Here is a 25,508-nt window from a genome sequence, read left to right on the forward strand (position 1 = left end):
ACTTTGATCAGAAGCGTGTGAGCCGGAGTTTCCTTTGTCCAATGCGCTAACACGTCTTTGAATGAGGCACTCTGAAGCAACTTTAAGCCAAAAAGCCGATTGGAAACATGTTTTTTCATATGAATATTTATGTTCTGAATTGAGTCGAGGTTGTTGGTGCACGTTTCCTTTTCCTGTGGGTTTATCGTGTGGAATAATCACACAGTCTGCTGACTGAAGCTGTGGCCCAGGATCCAAAATGGCAGCGCAGGGCCCTCCTGACGGGCACAGATCCGGTGGAGTTGCCTCCTTCGGTTTCCGAGGCGTGTTTGGGTTTTGTCGTTTCAGCTCTGGGTCTCTCACACAAAAACAAAAACGGTGAAATCAAAGCTGTGGGATTCTTCGCCCGGCGGCGGGGACAGTGTTGGCTTTCAGATGCATGAACGTGCTCCAGGTGTGCTCGATTTATTGTTCCCGTCGTGTAAACACCCACGAACAGTGAGGGGTCGGCTAAGTGGGCGGTAAGACGTATATTAAATGCTTATTAACAGCTTATTAATGTACATTAAGCGGATAATGGTGCGATTCTTTACTGTACTGTAACAGAAGGTGGTTTCTGCTTCATTTAGATCACGTTATGTATATTTAATGACATTAAAGATTCAGTGAGACATGGAAGGTTGGCAAGAGAAATGAGGAGACGTGGTCATGATGTCCTGGAGAAAATCTCTCGTACTAATCAGAGACTTCATGTGCAGGGAGTTTTCAGCTTTCTTTGCCTAAATTAGAAACATCCTGTCTCAGACAGGAAACATAGTGGTGCATTTGTTATTTCCAGGCCGGACTATTGTAATTCCTTATCAGACGGCTCTAAAAACTTCCAGCTCATCCAGGATGAATTGTGCCAGGACTGCAGGCGTGGCGTTCTCGGGTTTTCCATCTGTCTGTTTAGACGTTAACAATGGTGGATGTTCACATTAAACATGGTTATAGTTTCAGATAATGAGGTCAGCGTGTGAACGTTTAATTCCCGTGAGCCAAACACTCGGCTCCGAACTGTGTGATTTTTACAGAGATGAGGGGATTTCCCAAAGGTGTTCATCTCCGGCTGTTGTACGCGGTGAACTCCGCCTCTTGCCACGTGATGGTTTAGATTAGCTCCACCCCTCCCACCACCCTGAAAGAGTTTAAAGGTGCAATAGGTAATTTTTTAGGTTATTTAATAGATAAAAAATAAATATTTAACTCATAAATCATGTAGTTGCATGTAATACATGTTTGAACAAACTGATGCATTGTCATAAACTTAAAGCGGGTTTGTGGATTGTGGAAGCCGCCATGTTGTCCCACCATATTTGAACACAGCGGCTGTGAAGAGCATCTCTTTCCTGACTAGCTCGGTCTGAGTGGAGACAGAGGCTAACAGCAGCTAACTGCTGCAGAAATGGCAGCGCTTACCAACAGTTCAGCCTGTCCTCAAAAACTCAGCGACGCGTCATCAGAAATGAGTTTGTCTGAATCACGTGACTCCTGTCAGACTGACGGTGTTGGCCGGGCGCTTCTCACCCAGCATTGTCAGCTGAGGTAAACGTTCAAACGTTACCCACTGAAACTTAAGAAGTGTCTGGACTTCCTGTGTCACGGGGGAGTCCACAATCTGCTGTAAATTTCATGGTTTAAACAGTTTTTATATCATATACGGGCCGGTGGTACCAGGGTCCGGCAGCCTCGCCTCCGTCAGTGCGCCCCAGGGCGGCTGTGGCTACAACGTAGCTGCCATCACCAGTGTGTGGATGTGTGTGTGACTGGATGTGTAAAGCCCTTTGAGGTCCTTAGGGACTAGTAAAGCGCTATTCAAATACAGGCCGTTTCCCATATAAATATCATATAACTGATAATGTGGCTGAACTGGGAAAAGTCTGCACTTCTGTCCTTTCACCAGTGCTAACGCCTGCTGATTGGTCAGGTAAAGATTTACATTGGTGAGCGGCGCTTATTTACAAAGGATGACTGTGTGTGCAGTTAAAGCCCAACAGAAAGTTCAGTGTGCTGGTTTTGTTGGTTGAAGGTAACTGAAATCCTCCACAGCTGCTGGCTTCCTGCCCCAAATCAAAATGGCGGCTGCTGTGACATCCTGTATATTCCAAGGACACTTGCCTAAAATCTAGAATATATTTATTTATTTAACTTGATCTATTTTCTCAGACACTTAAACCACAAAGATTTGCAGAATAAAAAAGTTTATCACAGAATTGACTTTGATGTTCTACAGCTGAGATCCTGACACGACCGAATGAGGGGTTTCCTGTCTCTGTGACATCACACAGAGCTAAAAAATGCTAGAAACTCAGCCCTTCTTTCTGTTTTCAAAGTTTTCAAAACAGGAAGTGCAGAGATTAGGTGTTTGTAAGTATTTAGAAGTTCTCTGGCCCCGCCCCCTCCTTTTTTACGAGGGGGAGCCAGTAAGATTTGACCCGAACACAACAGGAAAGTTAAAAGAGAAGCAGAAGCTTAAGTGGCTTCTTTCAGGACAGTACAATAAGACAAAGGAGGATTATTTCAAACTGGCTCATGCAAAGCCTCTCGTGTTAGAGCAGATCAACTTTAACATGTCTACAGGTGATGATGTCAGAAACTCGTCGTAATGAAAGTTGTTGAGCTCAGAGTTTTTATTTTGGCTCCAGTCAGATTCACACCTTTGAGCATGACTTGGTCACATGGCTGCAGCCGCTCGCAGGAACCGTTTGGAGTAACGCAGCAGGCTCCGCATTACAGAGGCTGAATGATTAACTACAGCAGATGAGTTTATGGTGGCTTTCTCCTAAACGTGTGTCCTTCGTGCTGCCGCAGGTGAAAGAGAGAGTAAACCCGCAGGAAAACGCTGCTCCAGCCGCTGTTTGTGTGTTTTTAATGTGTCAGCGAGTTTCTGGCATTTTAAATCAAACTTTGAACGTTTCCGTCTCTCAGAGGTGTTTAAGGTGTTGACAGTGTCGTCTCTGAGTGGCGTTTCCACGCAGGAAAAGATGGCACGGCTCCATCATCAGTGTCGATGTCAGAGGTGTGCAGAGTTTATGGCTCAAACAAACCCTTGAAAATGTGGGGAGGACTCTGAGCTCTGTGTAGGCATTTCCTTTGACTCCATCACTGAGGTATCGGGCAAGTCTAATATTAGGTCTGTGAATCGTTGCAGCATTTATTGACTTCAAAGAGCCTTGATGTGTTTATGGGTCTGAAGTTATTTTTAAAAAATAGGAATAAGGTCTGAAGATTGTGGTTTTTGGACCGGGAGAGCAGCAGTGTGTCATTCGGGCTGGTTTGTAGCCTCAGTGATCGTTTGACCCAGTTTAACCTGCAGGACCACCAGAGACAGCTGCACAGTAGGAAGATGAGCCTGGTTTCTAACCACACGGTCATATGAGCCTTTAGATTTTACCAAGAATGCACTTGAACAGCTCAAACATCCAGGACACCAAAGCTTATTTCAGACGGACATTAAACTGCTTCCTCCGACAGATCCTGTGATGCTGACGCTCAGAGCAGATTTTACCTTTCGATTGTGTAAATGTGATTTTAAGCTCTGAAATTTCAGTGGTTAACGTCTAACACTTCAACGTCCCGTAACTCTGAAAACTTTTATTGTGCAAAGGTAGAAATTCATGAAATACAGTGACATTAATGTCCAGGGATAAAATCAGCTGATTCTGAGGAGTCAGCTGATTTGATAACGTTTTGGTTTTTATGAAGGAGCCTGTGATGCATTTAAATGGCTTCTTTGTTAAAACACTTCAGTGTGATGTTACAGGAAGTGTCCCTGAGAGGACGGGGATCAACTTTACACAAAAGATTTTCAGTTTGAAGTTTGATGGGCTGATCAATGCTAAACAGTGAAACCATATCGTCATGTTTTCTCATCCTTCTTTCTTTCATAAACACATTTTACATTTTCTCGTGGACTCACCTTTTCTCTTCTTACCTGTGAAAACAAAAATGTGCAGATTTTTCTTTGACCGTTATTCGATTGTTGTGTCTTTTACATGAATTTAAATGATTGTGATATAACTCTCCTGTGGGGTGAGGTTCAGGCTGTGACTCTGTTTTCTGTCTCTCTCAGTGGTTGGGTGCTCCCTCCTGCCAGCGAGGCAGTTACGCCTTCTACAAGTCGGTTAGCAGCCGAGCTCAGCCCGACGGGCCCGTCCAGGTGTGGAAACTCGGCGAGTTTTACTTCATCCGCTGTGGACCGCAGGATCCTGCGTGCATCGCCGAGGTGAGAAAGCTTCAGACTGAAAATGTCTCCTGAGCTCGCTGTTTGGGTTTCTGGAGGGAAACGGGACCGTGTCCTGAGGGTGGTCGTTGAGAGGCGGTTACGTGGGGTAGAAGAAGACTCTAAACAAGGGGAGGAGCTAAAACTGTTTCCTGTTGCAGTCTGAAAGTACAAATAAGGAGCTGGACCTGAGCAGAACGGATCTCTGAGGCACCTGCCAGTTTATATAAATATGAATGTTAGCATTTAGCATCGCAGCCACTAAGCCTTCATATAAGGACGGCAGATATGAAGGCTGTGGGAAAACTGGAAACGCTACAGATGGCGGCTGTCCCCAGAGAGCCAATCAGCAGCCAGAAACAGGAATATTTTAGCTGTTTCTGTGTTGAACTTACAGGAGGAGAAAAAAGCTTTTTAAAACTCGCTTTGGAACAAAAACAAGAAAAGTTAGACTTTCTTGGTGTTTTGAGCGTCGGTCCTTAACGTGAGCACAGAAAATGATGTTGCAGCTCCTTAATGTTAGTTTGAGATGAGAACGTCAGCCAGGTCAGAGTACCCACGCCCTAATAATGTAGATGAGATGAACCAATTAAACCTCTGAGGTCCTACACTTCCCATAATGCATGTGTGTGACATCACTGAGTCGGGCCGACCACGATGAGTAAACCGCGCCGACGCTGCAGATCGAGCCTTAAATGTGTCGCCATCCTGCTCTGCTTCCTGCTTCCTGCCTTACGTGAGCTAATCGAGACTAATATCATGTTTTATTGAGTCCCACGGCGAGGCTAAATTTAGTCAATTTAGGTCGTGGGCTGAGCCAGAGAGGACTCGTGTAATGAGATTACTTCGTATTTAGGCTGATGGTACTGATGGAAGCTAATGAAGGCTTTTTACATACTGAGGCCGTATCGGTCACTCGACAGGCAGGTGGGCAGCAAGCTGCCAGCGTGAAACAAGCCGTTTGAGCTCCTCCCCCTTTGAGCCAGGTCACTTATGATTGGCAGCCCCTCGTGAACAGTGGAGCTCAGAGCTTTAAATGGATTTCCTCATTTTTGTGATATTAACCTGCTGCTTACTTTTCGTTCTGTTGCGCTCTTAATCCAAAGTGAAGTTAGCACATTAAACCAATCAGCTTTGATGGTTAGGAGAGATGCTTAGTCAAAAGTTTTAATAGCTTCTGCACATGCTCATTAGCATTTTTCTCTGTGGTTTAAGCCTCAGGTTTCAAAGAAAATAAACTCGCCTTTAATCTGTCTTCTGCTTTTCATGGTGAACCTTCGCCCAGCGTCAGCGTTTCCTCTGTTTTTGGTCTCCGCCAGCTTCTAATAGAAGTATTAGAGAAGAGCTTTACTTTGAGCGCCACATGTGACAAAGCAAATTATCAGACTGTTTATTTTATTATTGCTCGTTAATAAAAGCGTGAGTATGTTATATAATTTCAGCAAAAACTCAGTAAATCTGAAACCTGTTGAAACGAGGGCAGCTTCTGCAGAGACACAAACCCAGAGCTGGCTGCACACCAGCAGCATGCTGGGAGGGGAAATGGGAATCGGGACCAGGCCACAGGGAGGCTGCAGGTTCGATCCAGGAAGCAGCTCGTCTCAATGTGATGAAGTCATTCGTAAAATGTGAAGAATTTTTGGTTTCGCTTTCCTAGAAAAGGCTGTGTGCAGTTTTATGTTCAGGTCTTAAATAAATGTTTTCTGTTTTTCTGACACCAAAAAAACAAAAATCACTTGAACTCATGTGTTTGTGTGCTCCCCCCTGCGTGACTCTGCACGGCGTGGAGCGCTTCAGCTCCGCGCACGCTCGCGTAATGTTGTCTGCCGCCTGTGCCGGGACAAAGCGTTCCTGCAGGTGCACAGTCGAGGTGTGAAAGGCTCAAATTCAAAGGCTCTGCTGTGATAATTGATCAAGCTGATGGTGGACAGACTGTTTAATATTTAGGGCCTCGGTATCAGCGACTCGGCTCGAAGGCAGTCGTGGTTTTTAGGCAGATGCTTCTGTGTGGAGGCTGTAAATGTAATAAATCAGTCAGAACGGTTGAAAAATAAACGTCGTTCGTGTGCATCAGGTGACCTTACTGTGGGAGGACCAGACCCGGCGCCACCTGCTGGCCAGTGCCAGACTCTACTTCCTGCCTGAGGACACACCGAAGGGCCGGACCAGGGAGCACGGAGAGGTGAGTCACCTCCCTGTCAGTTTATTTACGTGAAGTGCAGGTGTGTCCCCACAGCGCCGCCACGGCCAGCTTCCGATCTTGTATCTTTCCTGTTTCAAAGCCTCTTCATTGGCTTCATGCTGGCTTCAGAGTCAATTTTAACGTTCAGCTCTTTCCCGCATAAAGACGAGTTTTGACCCCTCAGTGTATATATATCCATGAAGTCGTGGTTTGATGACCATTAGAATAGTTTCCAGGTGTTTCCAAGGGTAGCTGCCTGGGCGGAGATGCAAACCCAGTCGTTTGGTTCTGTTAGCAGCCTGAAATATGTCAGAAGCTGCTCAGCTCACAAAGGGTTACTCCTAGTAGGCTTTCAGGGGGTAAAGAGTATACCAGAGTATATCTCAGAGCTTTTATTGACTCACTCGTCCAATCGATCCCTTCAGTTTTAAAACACGAGGACTTCGGGCCCTCGAGGTGGTGGCTCACAAACTCTGGGATGAGTTTTCCTCAGTTATTCTTTGTTTTGGATTCAGAGGTTTAGAGCTGGTCTAAACGGGAGTGCTGAAGCCTTTGGGTAACTATGCATCCGACCTTGTGGCGTCCGTGTGTCTGATTTACTGTTTTATCTGTTTTTCCTCGGTGGCCTTGTCTGTGAAAGTAGCGTTATGTATAAACTTTCCCTCACGTTTGAATCCTGATAACTTGACAAATGCAGGCGATATCCACGTGTATACGTCAGGTTTGAAAACACATTTAAGCTCAGCTAAAAACTGCAAACAAATCAACTTTGATCCAAGTCAAAGTCTGAGGATCAGCGTCACGCTTCAAATAAACAGCAGCAGGTTGAAGTCGGTGCAGCAGAGAAACAGAAGCTTGTTTGATCTGATTTCTGACAATTCACCAAAGGGAAAATGCAAAAAGTGCATTCTGGGTAAACTTTGTGTGACAGGTGACTGCTCAGAAAAACGTCCCTTTACCAACATTTTAATACCAGACTCATCTTCTGGCCCTGATTCCCTCTGGATCGATATCAATATTTCCCTCACACTCGTCACCTCTTACAGCTCATGTGAGTCGTTTCCAACCCGAACAGCAGATCTAATCTCTCCATTGAGTCCGGGGTCGTTCACCTGGAATAGCTCCCCTAGAGCGTGCCCACGAGACATCCCGGTCAGATACCGAACCAGCTCGAGTGGCTCATGTCGATGTGACTCAGACTTCAGCAGGGAGTCTTTGCAGAGCCTGCAGCGTAAACTAACCAACTTACGTCCCTGACGTTTTTCCATGTCTTCGTACGTTCCCTCACGTCCGGTATCAAATGCATCTTGTTGAATCCTTACACTGAGGGGATGATTGTTATGCTCTCAAGGATAAATTCAAACACTGCTGTGGAAAAAAGCTGGAAGTGCGCAGGAAGAATCGATGGCACTGAACAGGCCAGTCACAACAGCTGCAGACGGCGTCAACCCGACGTGTAGTTGCATCTCTCGGGAGGTGGACGCCAGCTTATGGCGCCCAGCAACGCGTCAAAGAAAACCTCATTTCCACTGTTTGCATCCACAATTTCGTTCTTTCGGTCATGATCTCGTGGTCATAACTGAGGATAGCAAACCGATGGCTGAATCGCCGATCTGATGGAAGTCTCTGTTGTAACTTTCTGATATAGTCGACTTCCGTCCGTCCCGGTCCTGGAGGAGCTTTAATTTGAAAATCATGGACAGACATCCTGAATCGCTGGAAAATATGAATTAAAAACCAAAATGTTGCCTCACCATCTTTACGTTGAGGGCCTGTAACTGCAAATATTTGAAGTATGAAGGTAAAATTGGCTTCATTAAATATTCTAATAATTGCCCTTTAATCTCCGTCTTTGGTCTCCATCAGCGTCTCCTGCGGAGAAGAATTCCTGCAGAGTGAACGTCCCCGCGTGTAATCTGGGAAATGCTTCAACAACATCCATTAGTAACCTTGTCACAGGAACACGGCCTCCTTCTCTTTTTAATCCAAACACTGAGCAAGCTGACCTTCGGACGCCGTCTCCTCGTGCTGATAAAAAAGTCTTAATGTGACTTTTTTCTTCTCTGCTGCTAAAACAAACGAGCATTCAGGAGCAAACATTAACGATATTTTCCATCTGCTCGCTGCTCTCCGCGGCCCGATATCATTTCATGATCAGCTTAATGAACGCGCTGGTGTCTGAAGGCACGAGTTACATACAAGTGTTGGATTAAAAAACGAGCAGATGTCAGAGGAGAGGGAGAGAGGGTCAGATGTGTTTTTGATTAACACAGTTCACATGCAGGCTGCAGCTCAGCCTCCACATTATAAAAAGAAACCTCTGGGAATGAGGCTAATGCATTACCCAAATGTAAATCCTGTGACTTGTCTGCAACCAAATTTTCCACATTTTCAGCGGGGATATTCCACTGTTTGCAGAAAACAGCTTTTTATGGGACTGGCTGCTTTTAAAATGAGATTTTTACTTTAACTCAATAAGTTTAATCAGAAAGCTGAATTTCTAATCTATAAAAGAGCAGTTAGTGCTGCTCATTTGTCAGGACAGTGTGTGATCATTGTAATAAGAGGGGAGTGAGCTATTTCACATTCAGTTTTCCTCTCAGTTAAACTCCGTGTGGAGCTGTGAGCTCGAATCTGTGCATTTATGACAACGTTTTTAAAACTATATGAGGGAAACAAAATCACATTCCCACTTCTTCCTTGTTCACAAAGCCTGTGGGAGCTACAGCTGAGGGCCTGAAGAGCCGCAGGTGGCCGACCTCTGACCTAACCACAGCTCTCTAGGCACCTAACCTGAGTTCATTAACCCTTTAAATCCCTAAACATCGTCGCTGTCTGTAGGTTTCCTTTTCTCTCCTGAGCTGTACAGAAAATGGTAAACGTGGTCACACGACACCAGCCGGCTGTCAAACACAGTAGGGACACGGTTCTGCGCCAACATCCTGCCTGTGATTTCTCCGGCCCGCCACAGTCTGCATGAAATTCACCAGTTTGTCTGCAAATACTCGCAACTCACTGAACCCGGAAGTGCAGCGCAAACATAAACTGGACGTTGGCCTTCAAAGTAAAAGTTGTCTTACTGCTGCCACCAACACGTTTCACAAAGAAAACTTTTATTTTGAAGGTGAGAAAAAGGTTTTTGGTGCAGCATCATCACAGCCAGTTTCATCCTCAACCAGTCAGCCGCTGGTTTTCACGTGGTTCCAAAGAAATAGATTTTCCCAATTCAAATTGATTTCAGAAGTGAAATCGATTCATTAAATCCTGAATCCATTTTTAATTATAAATGCATTTTCCCAGAAACGCCAGAATCTCAGGTTAAAGCTCACAAAACGAAAACAGTAAATGAGAGCAGGTACACGGATTCAGCACAAAGACGTGAACACAAACGAGCATCAGAATCAGCGAGACGTCGGCTTTCTCGCCCGACGGCACGGACACGCCGTCAGGGCTGAAAGCCGACAGCTCGCTGATTCTGATGCTGCAGGTTTCCTCTCTCTCCAACCAAAATCACTGAACCAGCAGCAAAAGATGAAAACTACGCTTCACGTTTACAGTTTTGCTTCCACCACGATTAAATCACACTTCCTGCACAGCTCTCTCTCTGTACTCGGGGACCAGTTTACCATACAAATCTGTTTTCTGCATTATTTGCTTGCTTATTATGTCTCCGTTGTGAACAGTGCTGCTGGCCGCTGTGGTTTGTTTTGTTTTTTAATGACCTCTGAGAAGAAAAAGCCTCATTTCTGCTGTTCAGTACCAAAGAAATGGAACTTTTTAAAATGATGCCAAATTGCAGAACTAAAATCAAACTTTGCTCGGCTCCACTTCAGCAGCATCAGGTAATGTTTATATGATGATTTGTTTTCTTCTACTGTAGAATATTTTTTTATTTATTATTCATTTATTTTTCTGAGGTTATCTCCTTCGTGTCTTTCTTGTTTTATCCTCAGTTCCTTTGACCCGAAGTCATCTGTGTGATGCTCACACCTCTGATAAGTGTCAGCTTTGTTTTTATACATCGATATAAAATATGCATACGTGCTGATAAATGATCAGAATTATAATAGTCTGAAAGTTGTCCGAGTCAGAATCGAATCAGATCAACTACAGAGATCAAAACCGACACCCAGCCCTGTCCTGACCAGTCTCCAGGCCGCGTGACTGAGAAGATGATGATGGTTTTATTGGAGTCTCGGCGGTTCCTCGAGTTTCTGATTTTGGGACCTGAGGAGCGTTTGGAGCCGGGCATTGAAGGTTTGTGTCTCAGTGAGTCTTCAGGACTCGTTGGTGGTGTTGGACGCAGAAGTGCCGGAGTGACGCTTGCATGCTGCTTCATGTGTTCATCATCTATGCAGCCGGTTAGCTGACGTTAGCAGAGCGGCTTTTATCCGCTGAGCGAGTTCTCGTTGAACCAGCTGAGGTGCAGGACAGGACGTGTTGTGAGTTAGATAAGGAAACAGGAAGTGTAACACGGCTCTTACACTATGAAAAATAAATTCCTGCCTCAGTCTCTCGTCTCCTCTCGCAGGACGAGTGATTTCAGATGTGGAAGCTCGGTGTGTCTTTCAGTCGAGCGTTTTGTTTATTCATGACTCCTGCAGAGCTCCTCCTTTGCGGTGTTAATGAGCTCTCACCTGGCTGCAGCCCAGGGGGCGGGGAGAGGGGTGCTGGAGTTTTTTAGAGGCAGGTTGGGCTCTTTTGTCTCTGCCTGAAGGACGCAACAAGATCACAGCTGACGAGCTGGGATGGGAGGAGGCCTCTGCGGCTGCACCTCGGCTGCAGACCGGACGATCGGTGACTCAGATGTTTGTGGGCTTCTTTGATTCAGTGAAACTTCAGTGACTTCATATGTAAATGAGCTGCAGTTGGCCTCATTTGCATAAAGTGCAGCGCATCTGAGAGCCAGATCAGCAGAAACGTGCTGTTTGTTTAATGTTTGATTTGAGGTTAAAATAACATCACGGGCCTGCTTTTAATTAAGCTTCTGTGTCTCATTCAAACCCAGAGGGACCCGGCGAGTGTTGGCTTTAATTCGCTGCAGTAGCTGATCTCATTGCGGTCTTTCAAATCAAATCAAATCAAATCAAATCAAATCACTTTTATTGTCACATCACATGTGCAGGCACACTGGCACAGCACATGCGAGTGAAATTCTTGTGTGCGAGCCCCACAAGCAACAGAGATGTGCCAACACAACAACACAAACGAGCAAAATACAAGAATGGCCAACCTGAAACTAATAAATATATGTACAATATATAATAGTGTATGCATTTCTGGATGTGTATACTAAATATTTTCCTACGTGTGTGTGTGTGTGTGTGTGTGTGTGTGTGTGTGTGTATACACATTTTTACAAATTAAATAGTAAAAAAATAAAATAAAATAATAATAATAATAATAATAATAAAATATATAAAATATACAGAGTTGAATATGTGCAAAACAAGTGGCATTTATATACAGTATGGAGTGCATAATGTTGAAGTTCCAGTAGTGAAGCTGAGGTGTCTATGACGTGTTCAGCAGTCTGATGGCCTGATGGAAGAAGCTGTCTCTCAGTCTGCTGGTACGGGACCGGATGCTGCAGAACCTCCTTCCTGATGGAAGTAGTCTGAACAGTTTATGGCTGGGGTGACTGGAGTCCTTGATGATCCTCCCCGCTTTCCTCAGGCACCGCTTCCTGTAGATGTCTTGGAGGGAGGGAAGCTCACCTCCAATTATCCGTTCAGAGCACCGCACTACTCGCTGGAGAGCTTTGCAGTTGTAGGCGGTGCTGTTGCCATACCAGGTGGTGATGCATCCAGTGAGGATGCTCTCAATGGCACAGCGATAGAAGGTCCTGAGGATGCGGGGGCTCATGCCGAATCTTTTCAGTCTCCTGAGAAAGAAGAGGCGCTGCTGCGCCTTCTTCACTGTTTTGTTTGTGTGTACTGACCACGTAAGATCCTCAGCCAGGTGTACGCCAAGGAACTGGAAGCTGCTCACTCTCTCCACAGCAGCGCCGTTGATGGTGATGGGGGTGTGTACTTCTCTGCACCTCTGGAAGTCCACTATCAACTCCTTTGTCTTTGCGACGTTGAGGGTGAGATGGTTGTCTTGACACCAGTGGGTCAGGGCGCTGACCTCCTCCCTGTAAGCCGTCTCATCACCGTTGGTGATAAGACCCACCACTGTAGTGTCGTCCGCAAACTTCACAATGATGTTGGAGCTGTTAGTGGCTGTGCAGTCGTAGGTGTAGAGTGAGTACAGGAGAGGGCTCAGTACACACCCCTGTGGAGCACCAGTGTTCAGTGTGATGGGGGATGAGGTGATGCTGCCCAGTCTGACCACCTGGCGTCTGTCAGACAGGAAGCTAAGGATCCAGCTGCAGAGGGAGCTGCTCAGTCCTAGATCCTGCAGTTTGCACCACCCGTGTTGTGACCTGATGGCTGCTTATTTCTGATCCTGCTGCAGATGTTTGCACTTTTTTTCCCTGCTCGTTTTTTATTATTTGACCCATTTTTATCTCTTTTTCACATGTAGGTTAGGTTTAGGGAAGCTTTGAGGTTGAAATTGACTCCTTCACAGCTCATCCCTCGGTTTTATTTTGAAAGGCCTGTGAGCATGTAGCGTTTTTATCAGTGTGTTTAAATGTTTTTAAATTAATTCAAAATACAACCTTAAAAAGCTTACACTCACCACAACGCCACCCTGTGGTCCAAACTGGTATTGCCTGACAGTACAGCCCAGCTCCAGTTCGGCTTCAGCTGATATCTCCTCAGAGCAGCACATGGGTGACTTTTCTTATTCTTCTGATATCGTCTGTTAATCCTGGAAGATTTAATTACTAATTAATTCCCCTTAAAGACTTTTTTAAAATCAAAAACAGAGAAAAAATATAAAAAATCTAACAAAGTAAAACTAATAAAACAGGAATCATTAAACAGACAGTTTGTACAGGAAGTTCAATGTATTGAAGGGACATGAAAAGATGGGCAAAAACCAAATGAGAGCAGAGGAGGACACGATATGAGGTCAGGTCCGGTTGCTTTCTAACCAAGTTTAAGATTATATGCAAAGAGTCTGTTTAATGGAAATAGTGGAAGCTCGCGCTTGTTTTCTTTCCTCTTTCACAGACAAAGCAGCTTTTAGCTGTGCTTTTGTACAGATAGTACCAGACCAGTTAGACCCAGCCGGCTTTAACTGGAGTAGATTCACATCCACTGGTGGATGCCGCCGCTGTGGGGTCATCATATCGGCTTCTAACACCATTTTAATGGTTTCTCAGTCCGGCAGCTCTGAGATTAACAGATTATTCAGGGGAGACGTTGCAGTTTGAAAAGATGAGATTTTGTCTGAGTGGCAACACCTGTCGTTCAGGAGAATACCGAAGTGGTACAAAGCTGTGGCAACGTCACCGCTGACGTGCAAAGCCACCAACGGAGTCATCTCACGCTACCCCGCCACCCGCTCTATCACCCCAGCCCTCTGCATCATCACGACATCATGGAGTCTCTGCCTGCTAACATACCTCGTAAAGGTTGTACACCCATCCTTAAAGCAGCCCTCTCCATTTACCTGAGGGAAAAACAAACAACCTGTAGTTCCTCTAATGTCCACTCGAGGCTCCTGCGGCGAGTCCGTCCTCACAGGCTCAAACTTTAAAATGTCCAAATTTTCAGCAGAAATAAACACGTTGACAGCTACGAAAACCCGATTCTGTGCCTTCGTATCAACCACACCGCGCTGAATCTTTATCTAACGCCAACTGTGAATGTTTAATTAAAGCTTAACGTTTGCATTTTTATGTGTGATGGTGAATAATTGGCCCACAAAGATATGTGAAACTCGGCTTTTTATCAAACGGGACACACTGGATGTTTCTGATCAGTGGCCGTGTCGTCAAAGGCGACGTGATGCCAACAAAAGTGTAACTGTTCTCTTTACATTAAACAAACTCAGTGAAAAGCTTTAAACGCAGCTCCAGCAGTGTGTTATTCACCAAAACATGAAAACATGCGAGTCCTGCACGGACTTCTGCCTGCCGTAGTAAACTTCCTCTTTCGTTTTCAGGTGTTGCGTCACTTTGACTTACACATCATCACGTGTGTCTGAGCAGCAACTCTAAATGTCAAGACAAACATTAAAAGCTGACCTGTGGCAGAGCCAGAGGGCCTGTGGTTACAACTTCAGCAGAGTCAAACTATCAAAGACGCTTTAATGGAGACGGAAAAGTGGATCTCAGCTGGATGGAAAGGCGGTGCTGCCCGTCACGAGTTGGTATCAGAAATCTCATGAAGCTTGGTGAAGGGCCGACCCTCGAGCATCAGTCGGTGTTAAAGCGGCGCCTCAAACACCTTTTTAAACATCCAATCATCTTTTTGAAGGGTTTCTCCTTTTTAGTTCAAACTGGTTCATTTATTAGAAACTCTCTGCTTTAAATCTTTAAGCCGTCTTATCTCCCTCGCTCTCCTCACGTAAAAGTCAAGACTCCAGCGACAAACCAGTCGAGGCGTTTCCTTCTATTTGCACACGTTAGCTCTCTGTTTGCCTCCATGTTTGAACACAAATCGGCAGGTGATAGTTTGACAGGTGCTGTAGATGTTTAAAGCAGCACTTTAATCAAACTGATGGGGTTTGTTTTTCTCACGCTCACATTCTGATTTTAAAGTGATGCTCAATCCAAGTTTGGCGCCTTCAGAGTACAGCGACTCGGTGTCGGCCTGTCGGGCGTTAAATGGTTTGAAGCAGATGATAACTTCAGCGCTGAATCTTCTGTTTGTGTCTGATCAGGATGAAGTTCTGGCGGTGTCCAGGAAGATGGTGGTGCGGGTGGAGGACCTGGTGCGATGGTCGTGTGCGCAGCCGGCAGGTTGGAGCAGCAGCCTGAAGGCGCTGGCGTGCGGGACCAACGGCCTCCACAAACCTCCGCAGAGCGGCGACGGCAGCAACGGCACGACGGACAAAAGCAGCGAGCCGCTCAAAGACAAAACTGAGAGTAAGAAACTCTCTGCAGATGTTTGCAGATGTGAACCAGAGCCAGTTTGTTGGTGTGGAAATGCTGCCGGTCACACTCCTGTACATGTTCCAGCCTCCCTGTTAGAGCTACTTTTATTTTGAAAGGTCAGCAGTGAGGCAGCTAAAGCAGCATTAAAAGAACAGAATCATTGAAATCATCTGATGGATTCAGTGCTGTGGTCATTTCCTACCCACCACTATAAAAGAAGTAAAGACGTGCACAGAGAGAAGGCATAAAACTATAAATTAGCCCTAAATGATCTAAACATTTTATCCTGATTTCATAAAGCCTGCATGTGTTTTGAAAACTCTTGGGTCTCTATTCTGGATCTTCTTCCTGTGTATTTCCTGTATCCAGAGGAGTTCCTCAGGGCTTCACAGTGGGACCACTGCACTTCCTCATAAAGAACTGGCCACCCACCCAGAGATCATTGTATTTGTGTTTTTGTACATATAGACATGTTTTCCCGATTTTAGAAACCTTTCAGTCCTTATTCTGAATTTGATCAAATTTCACTTTCCAGCTTGCTGAGCAGAGCGAACGGGATGTTCAGTGCTTTACTTCCTGTATCAGTAGGAGTTCCTCATGGCTCCACACTTGGACCGCTGCCGTTTTCTGTGAACAGGAGTAATTTTATCATTATAAAGATCATCTGTGTGATGTTATACAGATGGCTGTCAATGCCTGGTTATGATGGAGGTTTCTTCCTGTTAAAAGGAGTTTTTCCTTCCCACTGTCGCCAAGAGTTTGTTCATAGCTTTCGTCTGATTGGTTTTGTAGTATTTTAGGGTCTTTACCTCACAGTATAAAGCACCTTGAGGCAGCTGTTATTGTGATTTTGTGCTATAAAATTTAACTGAATATGTTGTGACCAGTTTTTATGCCGACACATCTTTTGCTTATCAAAGATGTTCTTAGGTAAATATTGATTAAATACTTCTCTGGGTGCTGTGGTTGGACCCGGACTTGATGCCTGAACATGATGGCGATGGCATCACGATGGCGATGGCATCACGATGGCCCAAAAAAACACAAAACATAAATCTCGATTCTGTCTCCAGGTGAGGAAACTCTTGGCAAGTTTAGTACCTGTGCTGTGGAAAGGGAGTGCACGTTTCCCACTGATGGGATTTTAACCATGAGTGTCAGCCTGGGTGGGATCTTGTTTATCTCTGTGCATACATGTTTAATAAAACCATAATCAGAGTGGGTTAAAGGGTTTTGCAGAACGAGCTGGTTTATATGGAGCTGCTCTCTGTTCTGTGTCAGCTGCGCTGCTGGTCAGGTCACTGAAAAGGAGGTTTTTAATCCAGAGTCCTGAGAAAGGAAGCAGGACGCTGTTTGCATGTTTATGAATGCTGCCGACTACCTGCAGCACAGTTTAGCCTTCTTTGTAATTTCAGTGGTTTCCCAAACAAATCGGATGTATTTGAGGGTGACGGCTACAGAAACGTCAAATTAAACATCTCAAAAGTGCCGCCTGGTGTTTGCAAACACCCCCGGCGCCTGCACAGCGGTAATCAGTAACTGGGATACTCGTGTTTGTCGTGTATACAGAGATGTTCAGAGCCCGGAGACAAATCCGGGGCCTGACGGAAAGTGGGAAACGCTGTGTTTGCAGAGCATAACGGAGCGAACGAGTTAAAGCCACCGAAACAAAAATAACCCCACCTGTGTCTCCTCCCCTCAGACGGCCCGGCGGAGCATCACGCTGTCAAAGTCATCAGCTACCCCCAGTACTGCCGCTTCCGCTCGCTGCAGCGGCGCATCCAGGACGGAGCAAGGGGGTCTACCCTGCAGGACCCCCACCTGCTGGCGCTGGGAGGCATCAAGGTGACGCCCAACACCCGAGTCATGTACTGCAGGGACACCTTCAACCACCCGACGCTGGAGAGCAGCTCCGGCTTCTCCTGGCAGTTCAGTGAGTGTGCTGACAGCGTTTGTGTGTGATGGATTTTAATCATTAGAATAAGAAACATACGGTCTAAACATCACGTTCTGAATTACTGTTTAATCTTTACGGGCTCAAATTGTGGTCATAAATATTTTGTACTTTAAATCAGGATTTGTGTGTGGACCAAAAAATTACGTATCAAACTCTGCACTCAGGTTTCAAGTACGAATTTGACCCTATTATTTTTCCTTTCATCTGATTGGCCAATGTCATGTCAATCACAAATTTGACAATCCAATCAGAGAACAGATGGATGCTTTATGGAGCTTCAGGTCCGGAGGGAATAAATGCCCTTTTACATGCCAGCCCAGCGTTTTCCTTCATCACCACGAAGGCAAACAGTCTGTGGTCGTCTCAGTTTGGTGATTTTTGTGTCACAGGTTTACCTGCTTAATACAGGGACCTCCAGAGACAGTCTTCACTAGTGGGGATGGTTACAAAGCTTTCTTCATTATGAATTAGCGATAGGGCTGCCACGATTTGTCGACTAGTCACGATTACGTCGACTATCAAAATCGTCGACGACTGATTTAATAGTCGACGCGTCGTTTGAAGCTTTGTAAGATCACAAAAGACGCAGGAATGAGTAGCAGGATTTAAGAGTGTAATAATGGACTGAAACAGAAGATGGCAGCACTGCATGTACAAGGATGTCAGCTACCGTTAAACCCCGAAGAAGAAGAAGTAGCTGTGTCCCAGAATTCATAGCGCGGCCCAGCGCAGTTTCCAACAATGGCGGCAGCTAGTTAGTTTTAATGTTACTCTTATTATTCTTTCTGGGTCACAAAATAAACGTTTAACATATTTTCAGGCGAGAATGTAGCTGTGTAAACCTCAAATATCTGCTCAGTTTATCAAGACACCGCATATTTTCAAAAGCGCTCCGACGTTTTCGGAGACGTCTGTTACCCACTAGCTCGATAGCTAGCCGGGGGCTAGGCTCACTAGCGCCGTGAGAACACCGGACTCCCGGCAAATTGTTTTCAAACCCACCGCCGTCTTTCGCTACTCAGGTTAAACATGATATATGAGTCACTTAGATAACTTAAAAATGTTGTTGTTTGGCTTTTTTAGTATTTTATTTGTTCCTGAGTAAATCGGTTTGGCTGAGATTAAAGTTATAGTTTTTACACAGCTGAATAAACGTCAAGCAGACAGCTGATTATCAGAAGTGTGAGATGCTGGAGAATATACTCCAGTGTCCTGTTATATTTTAGATAGCAAGGAGTTTATTAAACTTCACTGAAACAATCTGCAAATTTCATTAAAATTTAATAAACTATCATCTTGTCTTTATTTTTAGTTAGCACAGACCTGAAACACTTAAAGCTGTAAGCTAATGATAGTTATATAAGAGCAGATGCTGCTGGTGCAATAAGCTGTAGTTTTACGTCCAATGGATGATGATCTGATTAGTCGACTAATCGCAAAAATAATCGGTGACTAGTCGACTATCAAAATAATCGTTTGTGGCAGCCCTAATTAGCGATACATGTTTTTATTGAACATTTGAAGATAAAAAAAAAAACACAAACTCTTGTAGTTGACACAAAGCCCGAGATAGAAACGACAAGGAGCAGGTGCATCTAGTGCAGGTAGAGCTGCTGCAAAAACCCACAGAGCCCAGCCGCCAGCAACAAATTCTGGATCCTTGGCTTTTAGTTAGCATTAGCAGCACATGCTGCGTCCGATGTGAAAGGACCTTTATGCTGCGCACTGTGACTCACAGCAATGGTCCCAGGTCAGCCCTGACTTTGTGTTAAACTAATCCTAAAGTAATAATGTGTTTCTAACCACTGATATACTAAAACTTTATCCTTTCAACAGCTGCTGAAAGTTAGCGGACCTAGCTGCTATATCGGATATTTATATAGAGATCCTCCAGCTTCAACCTGTATCACCCTTCAAGGACCTGCAGTTCAAAAAAGCGCCCCTCAAACAGCCAAACCCATCTGTTCTCTGATTGGACAGTTAAATTTGTGATTGACATGACATTAACCAATCAGATGAGAGGAAGAAAAATAGGGTCAAAATTCGTACTTGTAACTTGAAACTTGAGTGCAGAGTTTCACATGTATTTTTTGGTCCACATACAAATCCTGATTTACAAGTGCAAAATATTTATGACCACAATTTGAGCCCATAAATGTTTTCTGCTGCTGAAAGGCGACGTTTGTGTGTAAGATGAAACATATAACTGGTTTTTGAAAGCCCTTTGACCTGAAAGCATCACTTCCTTCCTCAGTACAGCTTCCTGTTTGCCTGTGAAACGCTGCCACCTGCTGGAGAGTCCTGAGCTGTTTCTCTGGTGTCTGCAGGCTGGTTATAAAAGCCTGTAGTGAGATGTTTTCAGGTTATTTGAAGGTTGGATAAACTTGTCCACATCAGTGCTTTAGAAGAAGAACAACACGCTTACTGAGCAGATCAGGCTTCAAATCAACCTGTTAGATTATCCACTGAGGAGGAGAGGGGACGACCTCGGAGAAGGAGGACATGCAGAGGGTGGTGTGGCGGAGGAGGACGGGGTGAGGTGGAGGCAGATGACCTGCTGTGGTGAAGAAGCAGCTCGAGTGCTCATCGGAAGATAAAACCAGCCTCCTCGTGTGTCTGACATGTTTGTACAGTCTGCTCAGCTTTTGTAAATCAGATCATCTGCTGTCGCCCTGCGCTCGGAGCTAAATGAATAAATCCTGTGTCCGTTTTAGACCGGATAACCTCCGTCATGTGACCCCTTTAGACCACCGCCCACAGCAGAGCGCTGCACCTGAGCCATGTGCTGTTATTTAGTTCTCTGATTTTTAGTTCGTAAATGCCTCACAAAGATCGCCTCAAACAAACACAGGAAGGCCTCCGGAGATGTTGTAAATGTTTACGCCTTTATTTTATTTTTCCTGCAGGATGTCCTTCTCTCAGTCTGCGAGGACGACCTCGTAAGAGGAGAGGCCGCGACAGCAAAGACTCGCCAAACTCCAGCCAGTCGGAGTCGTGGATCGAGAGGATGAAGGTGCGTGTGGCGATCATCTCATCGCTGACTGTCACGTTCAGGCTCCTCTTCGTCGTTACGGCGTGTTTACAGAAAGCTCTGCTTCAGCCTCCAGATCCTCCTATAATACAAACTCTGCTGAAAGTGAAATCAAATCCTTTCAGGAAGTAGATCTGGTCCCGCAGAGCTGTGAGACTGGAGTAAAAACATGAACCTGGTCTCTGTTATTAGACGCTCGGAGCTCTGCTGTGAGGCAGGTCTGGGCGTGCAGTTTCAGCTGCTTTGTTTCAGCGCACACGTGCACCCAGTCGCTTTGTCAGTGCTTTGAATGCATTCGTGCCCCCACGCAGGGGGGGCAGGTTTGCTGTTCATTTAAGAAAGCCAGAGCACTCACATATGGAAGTGGATTTTAGAGCTGCTGGCTTTGGATCCACGAAGCAACAAACACGCTCGAGTCTCTGAGCGCTGCTGGATTATAATCCTTAAACTGCTCCGAGGTTTGACCTGCGAGGCCTCTCACAGCGCCCTCTAGTGGCAGACGTGAACATGTGAGCCTCGCAGCAAATAAAGTCGTTTAATAGATTCAGTTTCTGACCGCCAAAATAAAGGCGCAGATCAGTTTTAATGTGACGAGTAAAATAACAGGAAGTGCTGAGGCGTGCAATGATGATCTCACTGCGTGTTTCCCCCTCAGGAGAACGTGATGGGCAGCGTGGAGGTTGGCTGTGACGGCGACTGGCTCCCTCACCCCGAGGAGCAGCTGTTCCTCGATCAGCTGTTCGCCTTCATGGACCGCCACGGATCGCCGATCCACAAAGTCCCGAACCTGGGCTTCAAGAAGAGTGAGTCCTCCATGCCGCCGCTTCTTCTTCCGCGCTCTACAGAACGTTCCTTTTCTTTCCTTCTTTCCTTCATCCATCCTTCATGACCTTTTACTCTTTCCTTCCTTCCTTCATCCATCCTTGCCTTCCTTCCTTCCTTCTGTTATCCCCTCTTCCTTCCATCCTTGCCTTCCTTCCTTCCTTCTGTTATCCCCTCTTCCTTCCTTCCTACCTCCCTCCTTCTCTCTCTCATCCCCATTTTCTTTCACTCTTTCCTTACATCCATCCTTTCTTCCTTCCTTCCTTCCTTCCTCCCTCCCTCCCTGTCTCTCTCTCATCCCCTTTTTCTTTCACTCTTTCCTTACATCCATCCTTCCTTCCTTCCTTCCTTCCTCCCTCCCTCCCTGTCTCTCTCTCATCCCCTTTTTCTTTCACTCTTTCCTTACATCCATCCTTCCTTCCTTCCTTCCTTCCTTCCTTCCTCCCTCCCTCCCTGTCTCTCTCTCATCCCCTTTTTCTTTCACTCTTTCCTTACATCCATCCATCCTTCCTTCCTTCCTTCCTTCCTTCTGTTATCCCCTCTTCCTTCCTTCCTACCTCCCTCCTTCTCTCTCTCATCCCCATTTTCTTTCACTCTTTTCTTACATCCATCCTTTCTTCCTTCCTTCCTTCCTCCCTCCCTCCCTCCCTCCCTCCCTCCCTGTCTCTCTCTCATCCCCTTTTTCTTTCACTCTTTCCTTACATCCATCCATCCTTCCTTCCTTCCTTCCTTCCTTCCTCCCTCCCTCCCTCCCTCCCTCCCTGTCTCTCTCTCATCCCCTTTTTCTTTCACTCTTTCCTTACATCCATCCATCCTTCCTTCCTTCCTTCCTCCCTCCCTTCCTCCCTCCCTCCCTGTCTCTCTCTCATCCCCTTTTTCTTTCACTCTTTTCTTACATCCATCCTTCCTTCCTTCCTCCCTCCCTGTCTCTCTCTCATCCCCTTTTTCTTTCACTCTTTCCTTACATCCATCCTTTCTTCCTTCCTTCCTCCCTCCCTCCCTGTCTCTCTCTCATCCCCTTTTTCTTTCACTCTTTCCTTACATCCATCCATCCTTCCTTCCTTCCTTCCTTCCTTCCTCCCTCGCTCCCTCCCTCCCTCCCTCCCTCCCTGTCTCTCTCTCATCCCCTTTTTCTTTCACTCTTTCCTTACATCCATCCTTCCTTCCTTCCTTCCTTCCTCCCTCCCTCCCTCCCTCCCTCCCTGTCTCTCTCTCATCCCCTTTTTCTTTCACTCTTTCCTTACTTCCTTCCTTCCTCCCTCCCTCCCTGTCTCTCTCTCATCCCCTTTTTCTTTCACTCTTTCCTTACATACATCCTTCCTTCCTCCCTCCCTCCCTCCCTCCCTCCCTCCCTCCCTCCCTGTCTCTCTCTCATCCCCTTTTTCTTTCACTCTTTCCTTACATCCATCCTTCCTTCCTTCCTTCCTTCCTCCCTCCCTCCCTCCCTGTCCCTCCCTGTCTCTCTCTCATCCCCTTTTTCTTTCACTCTTTCCTTACATCCATCCTTCCTTCCTTCCTCCCTCCCTCCCTCCCTCCCTCCCTCCCTGTCTCTCTCTCATCCCCTTTTTCTTTCACTCTTTCCTTACATCCATCCTTCCTTCCTTCCTCCCTCCCTGTCTCTCTCTCATCCCCTTTTTCTTTCACTCTTTCCTTACATCCATCCATCCTTCCTTCCTTCCTTCCTTCCTCCCTCCCTCCCTGTCTCTCTCTCATCCCCTTTTTCTTTCACTCTTTCCTTACATCCATCCTTCCTTCCTCCCTCCCTCCCTCCCTCCCTCCCTGTCTCTCTCTCATCCCCTTTTTCTTTCACTCTTTCCTTACATCCATCCTTCCTTCCTTCCTTCCTTCCTTCCTTCCTTCCTCCCTCCCTGTCTCTCTCTCATCCCCTTTTTCTTTCACTCTTTCCTTACATCCATCCTTCCTTCCTCCCTCCCTCCCTCCCTCCCTCCCTGTCTCTCTCTCATCCCCTTTTTCTTTCACTCTTTCCTTACATCCATCCTTCCTTCCTTCCTCCCTCCCTCCCTCCCTCCCTCCCTCCCTCTCTCTCATCCCCTTTTTCTTTCACTCTTTCCTTACATCCATCCTTCCTTCCTTCCTTCCTCCCTCCCTGTCTCTCTCTCATCCCTTTTCTTTCACTCTTTCCTTACATCCATCCATCCTTCCTTCCTTCCTTCCTTCCTTCCTCCCTCCCTCCCTGTCTCTCTCTCATCCCCTTTTTCTTTCACTCTTTCCTTACATCCATCCTTTCTTCCTTTCTTCCTTCCTTCCTTTCTTCCTTCCTTTCTTCCTTCCTTCCGTCCTTCCTTCCTTCCTCCCTCCCTCCCTCCCTCCCTCCCTGTCTCTCTCTCATCCCCATTTTCTTTCACTCTTTCCTTACATTCTTCCTTCCTTCCTTCCTTCCTTCCTTCCTCCCTCCCTCCCTGTCTCTCTCTCATCCCCTTTTTCTTTCACTCTTTCCTTACATCCATCCTTCCTTCCTCCCTCCCTCCCTCCCTCATCCCCTTTTTCTTTCACTCTTTCCTTACATCCATCCTTTCTTCATTCATTCCTTCCTTCCTTCGTTCCTTCCTCCCTCCCTCCCTCCCTCCCTCCCTGTCTCTCTCTCATCCCCTTTTTCTTTCACTCTTTCCTTACATCCATCCTTCCTTCCTTCCTTCCTTCCTTCCTTCCAGAGACAGATGTGCTCTGACTGCGTGTTAAATAAAGTTTTGTGGTGTTGAATGAAGGTTGGGTGCCGTGTCAGAGGTAAACATGTGACTGCTGAGCTTCATCGAGACTCCATGTTTGAACTGTGGGGGGTTTGAAACCACGTTCGTGTAGTGAGGACCATCCTGCCTCCGCTGTGTCCTCACCGCCTGCTTTAAATGTTTTTGTGTCTCCTTTGCATGTCTGATGTTTCGCCGCCGTCCTCAGTCGACCTCTTCCTCATGTACTCTGTGGTCAAACGGCTCGGGGGCTACAAAAAGGTGAGTCACTTCAGTTTATTTCAGTTTCTCTAAAATAGTAAGAGCTGCTGATTTGCTGCATAAAGACGGGAAGCTGCACGACTCTGTTATTAAAAACTCGTTTATGATACTTTTCAGGTTTTCTGTGAGGTTTAAATAAAGAGTTTGAACGTGTTTCAGCTCAGTTTGTTTCACGTGAGGTTAAATCGAACCTGCGAGGACGGCACATCTAAGTGCGACTGTGTGTTTGGTTTAATCCAGGAGGATGAGGTCAGATTATAAATCAGCCTGCAGGGATTTATTTTAAAGTGAAATCATGAAGTTTTTGTGCTCGTTAGCTCTGTCTCCGTCCCTGCTGAGAAAACTGCAAACACTGATTTTAGTCTGCTGACAGCAGGCCGCTCGCTCGAGGCGTTTCATCAGGTTTTGTTTTATAGCTTATTTAGATGAGGCGCCCTGGGACTCGAGGCCGAGCGGTCTTTCCTGTCCGACTGCTTTAAATTCCCCTGTGGGGTGGATGTGCTGACGGTGTAAATTGATCAGACATGATCCGACCTTTGGTTCAGTTTCTGCAGCCGCTCCCTCAATAAAGTGAAACTGAAACCGGCGACACTGAACGTGTTTGCAGCCAAACTAAAACGTTATCGGTCCACATTTAAACCTGAAGAGTTGAAACATGCAGTAACTGCCAGACTGGAGTTTTTATTGTAAATATAATTAAATATTCATTTGCACAGATGAGTTTTAATTTGTCTCAGTGTCGCTGCACGTCTGATGGTCTACATCAGGATTAACACACAGACGATGGAGACGGCTCAAAAATAAAAACTGATCCACTGCAGAGTTTGACTTTGTCCACATGTTTGCAGAGCGTCTGTTTGGCCTCGTCTCCATTGATCGCAGAGACGTCAGCTTTTTGTCACACTGCTGTTTTTAATACAAACGTGGAGATTAATGAAGCGTCTGAAGCTCACGCTAACAAGTGCCAGAGCTGAAGATCAGGATCAGATCATCTCTGCAGATATTTGGATTTGAAGTCACATCAGTTTTTATTCGTCTAAAATTATCACCAACAAAGTGTTTTAACACATTTTTGCATTGATTTTTATAATTAACACATTATGGGGCTGCATGTCTGTGGAAGAGAGCCAGAGGTTAATAATAACAATGATTACATGCAGAGAGGTGTATAAACACACAGTGATCGCAGAAGAAACACCCAGTGCATCATGGGAATCCCCCGGCAGCCTACGTCTACTGCAGCATCACTAAGGGAGGATTCAGGGTCACCTGGTCCAGCCCTAACTATATGCTTTAGCACAAAGGAAAGTTTGAAGCC

The 25,508-nt window shown here is 45.9% G+C and overlaps 1 protein-coding gene across 1 annotated transcript in view; it reads left to right on the forward strand.

Annotated features, from left to right (window-relative positions):
• Positions 1 to 25,508, forward strand: part of LOC147320331 (uncharacterized) — a 51,217-nt gene that overhangs the window by 17,064 nt on the left and 8,645 nt on the right. The window contains exons 2-8 of the mRNA XM_086308220.1: positions 4,091 to 4,243; positions 6,315 to 6,422; positions 15,201 to 15,405; positions 17,117 to 17,347; positions 20,278 to 20,384; positions 21,058 to 21,205; positions 24,138 to 24,190. Coding sequence (XP_086164346.1) covers positions 4,091 to 4,243; positions 6,315 to 6,422; positions 15,201 to 15,405; positions 17,117 to 17,347; positions 20,278 to 20,384; positions 21,058 to 21,205; positions 24,138 to 24,190 — 1,005 coding nt within the window. The remainder of the gene's footprint in view (positions 1 to 4,090; positions 4,244 to 6,314; positions 6,423 to 15,200; positions 15,406 to 17,116; positions 17,348 to 20,277; positions 20,385 to 21,057; positions 21,206 to 24,137; positions 24,191 to 25,508) is intronic.

The sequence above is a fragment of the Aulonocara sp. 'chitande type north' Nkhata Bay genome, linkage group LG10, assembly GCF_057382095.1.
Source record: "Aulonocara sp. 'chitande type north' Nkhata Bay isolate Kocher_YH1m ecotype deep benthic linkage group LG10, A_spYH_male_GT1.1, whole genome shotgun sequence".
Classification (NCBI taxonomy): Eukaryota; Metazoa; Chordata; class Actinopteri; order Cichliformes; family Cichlidae; genus Aulonocara; species Aulonocara sp. 'chitande type north' Nkhata Bay.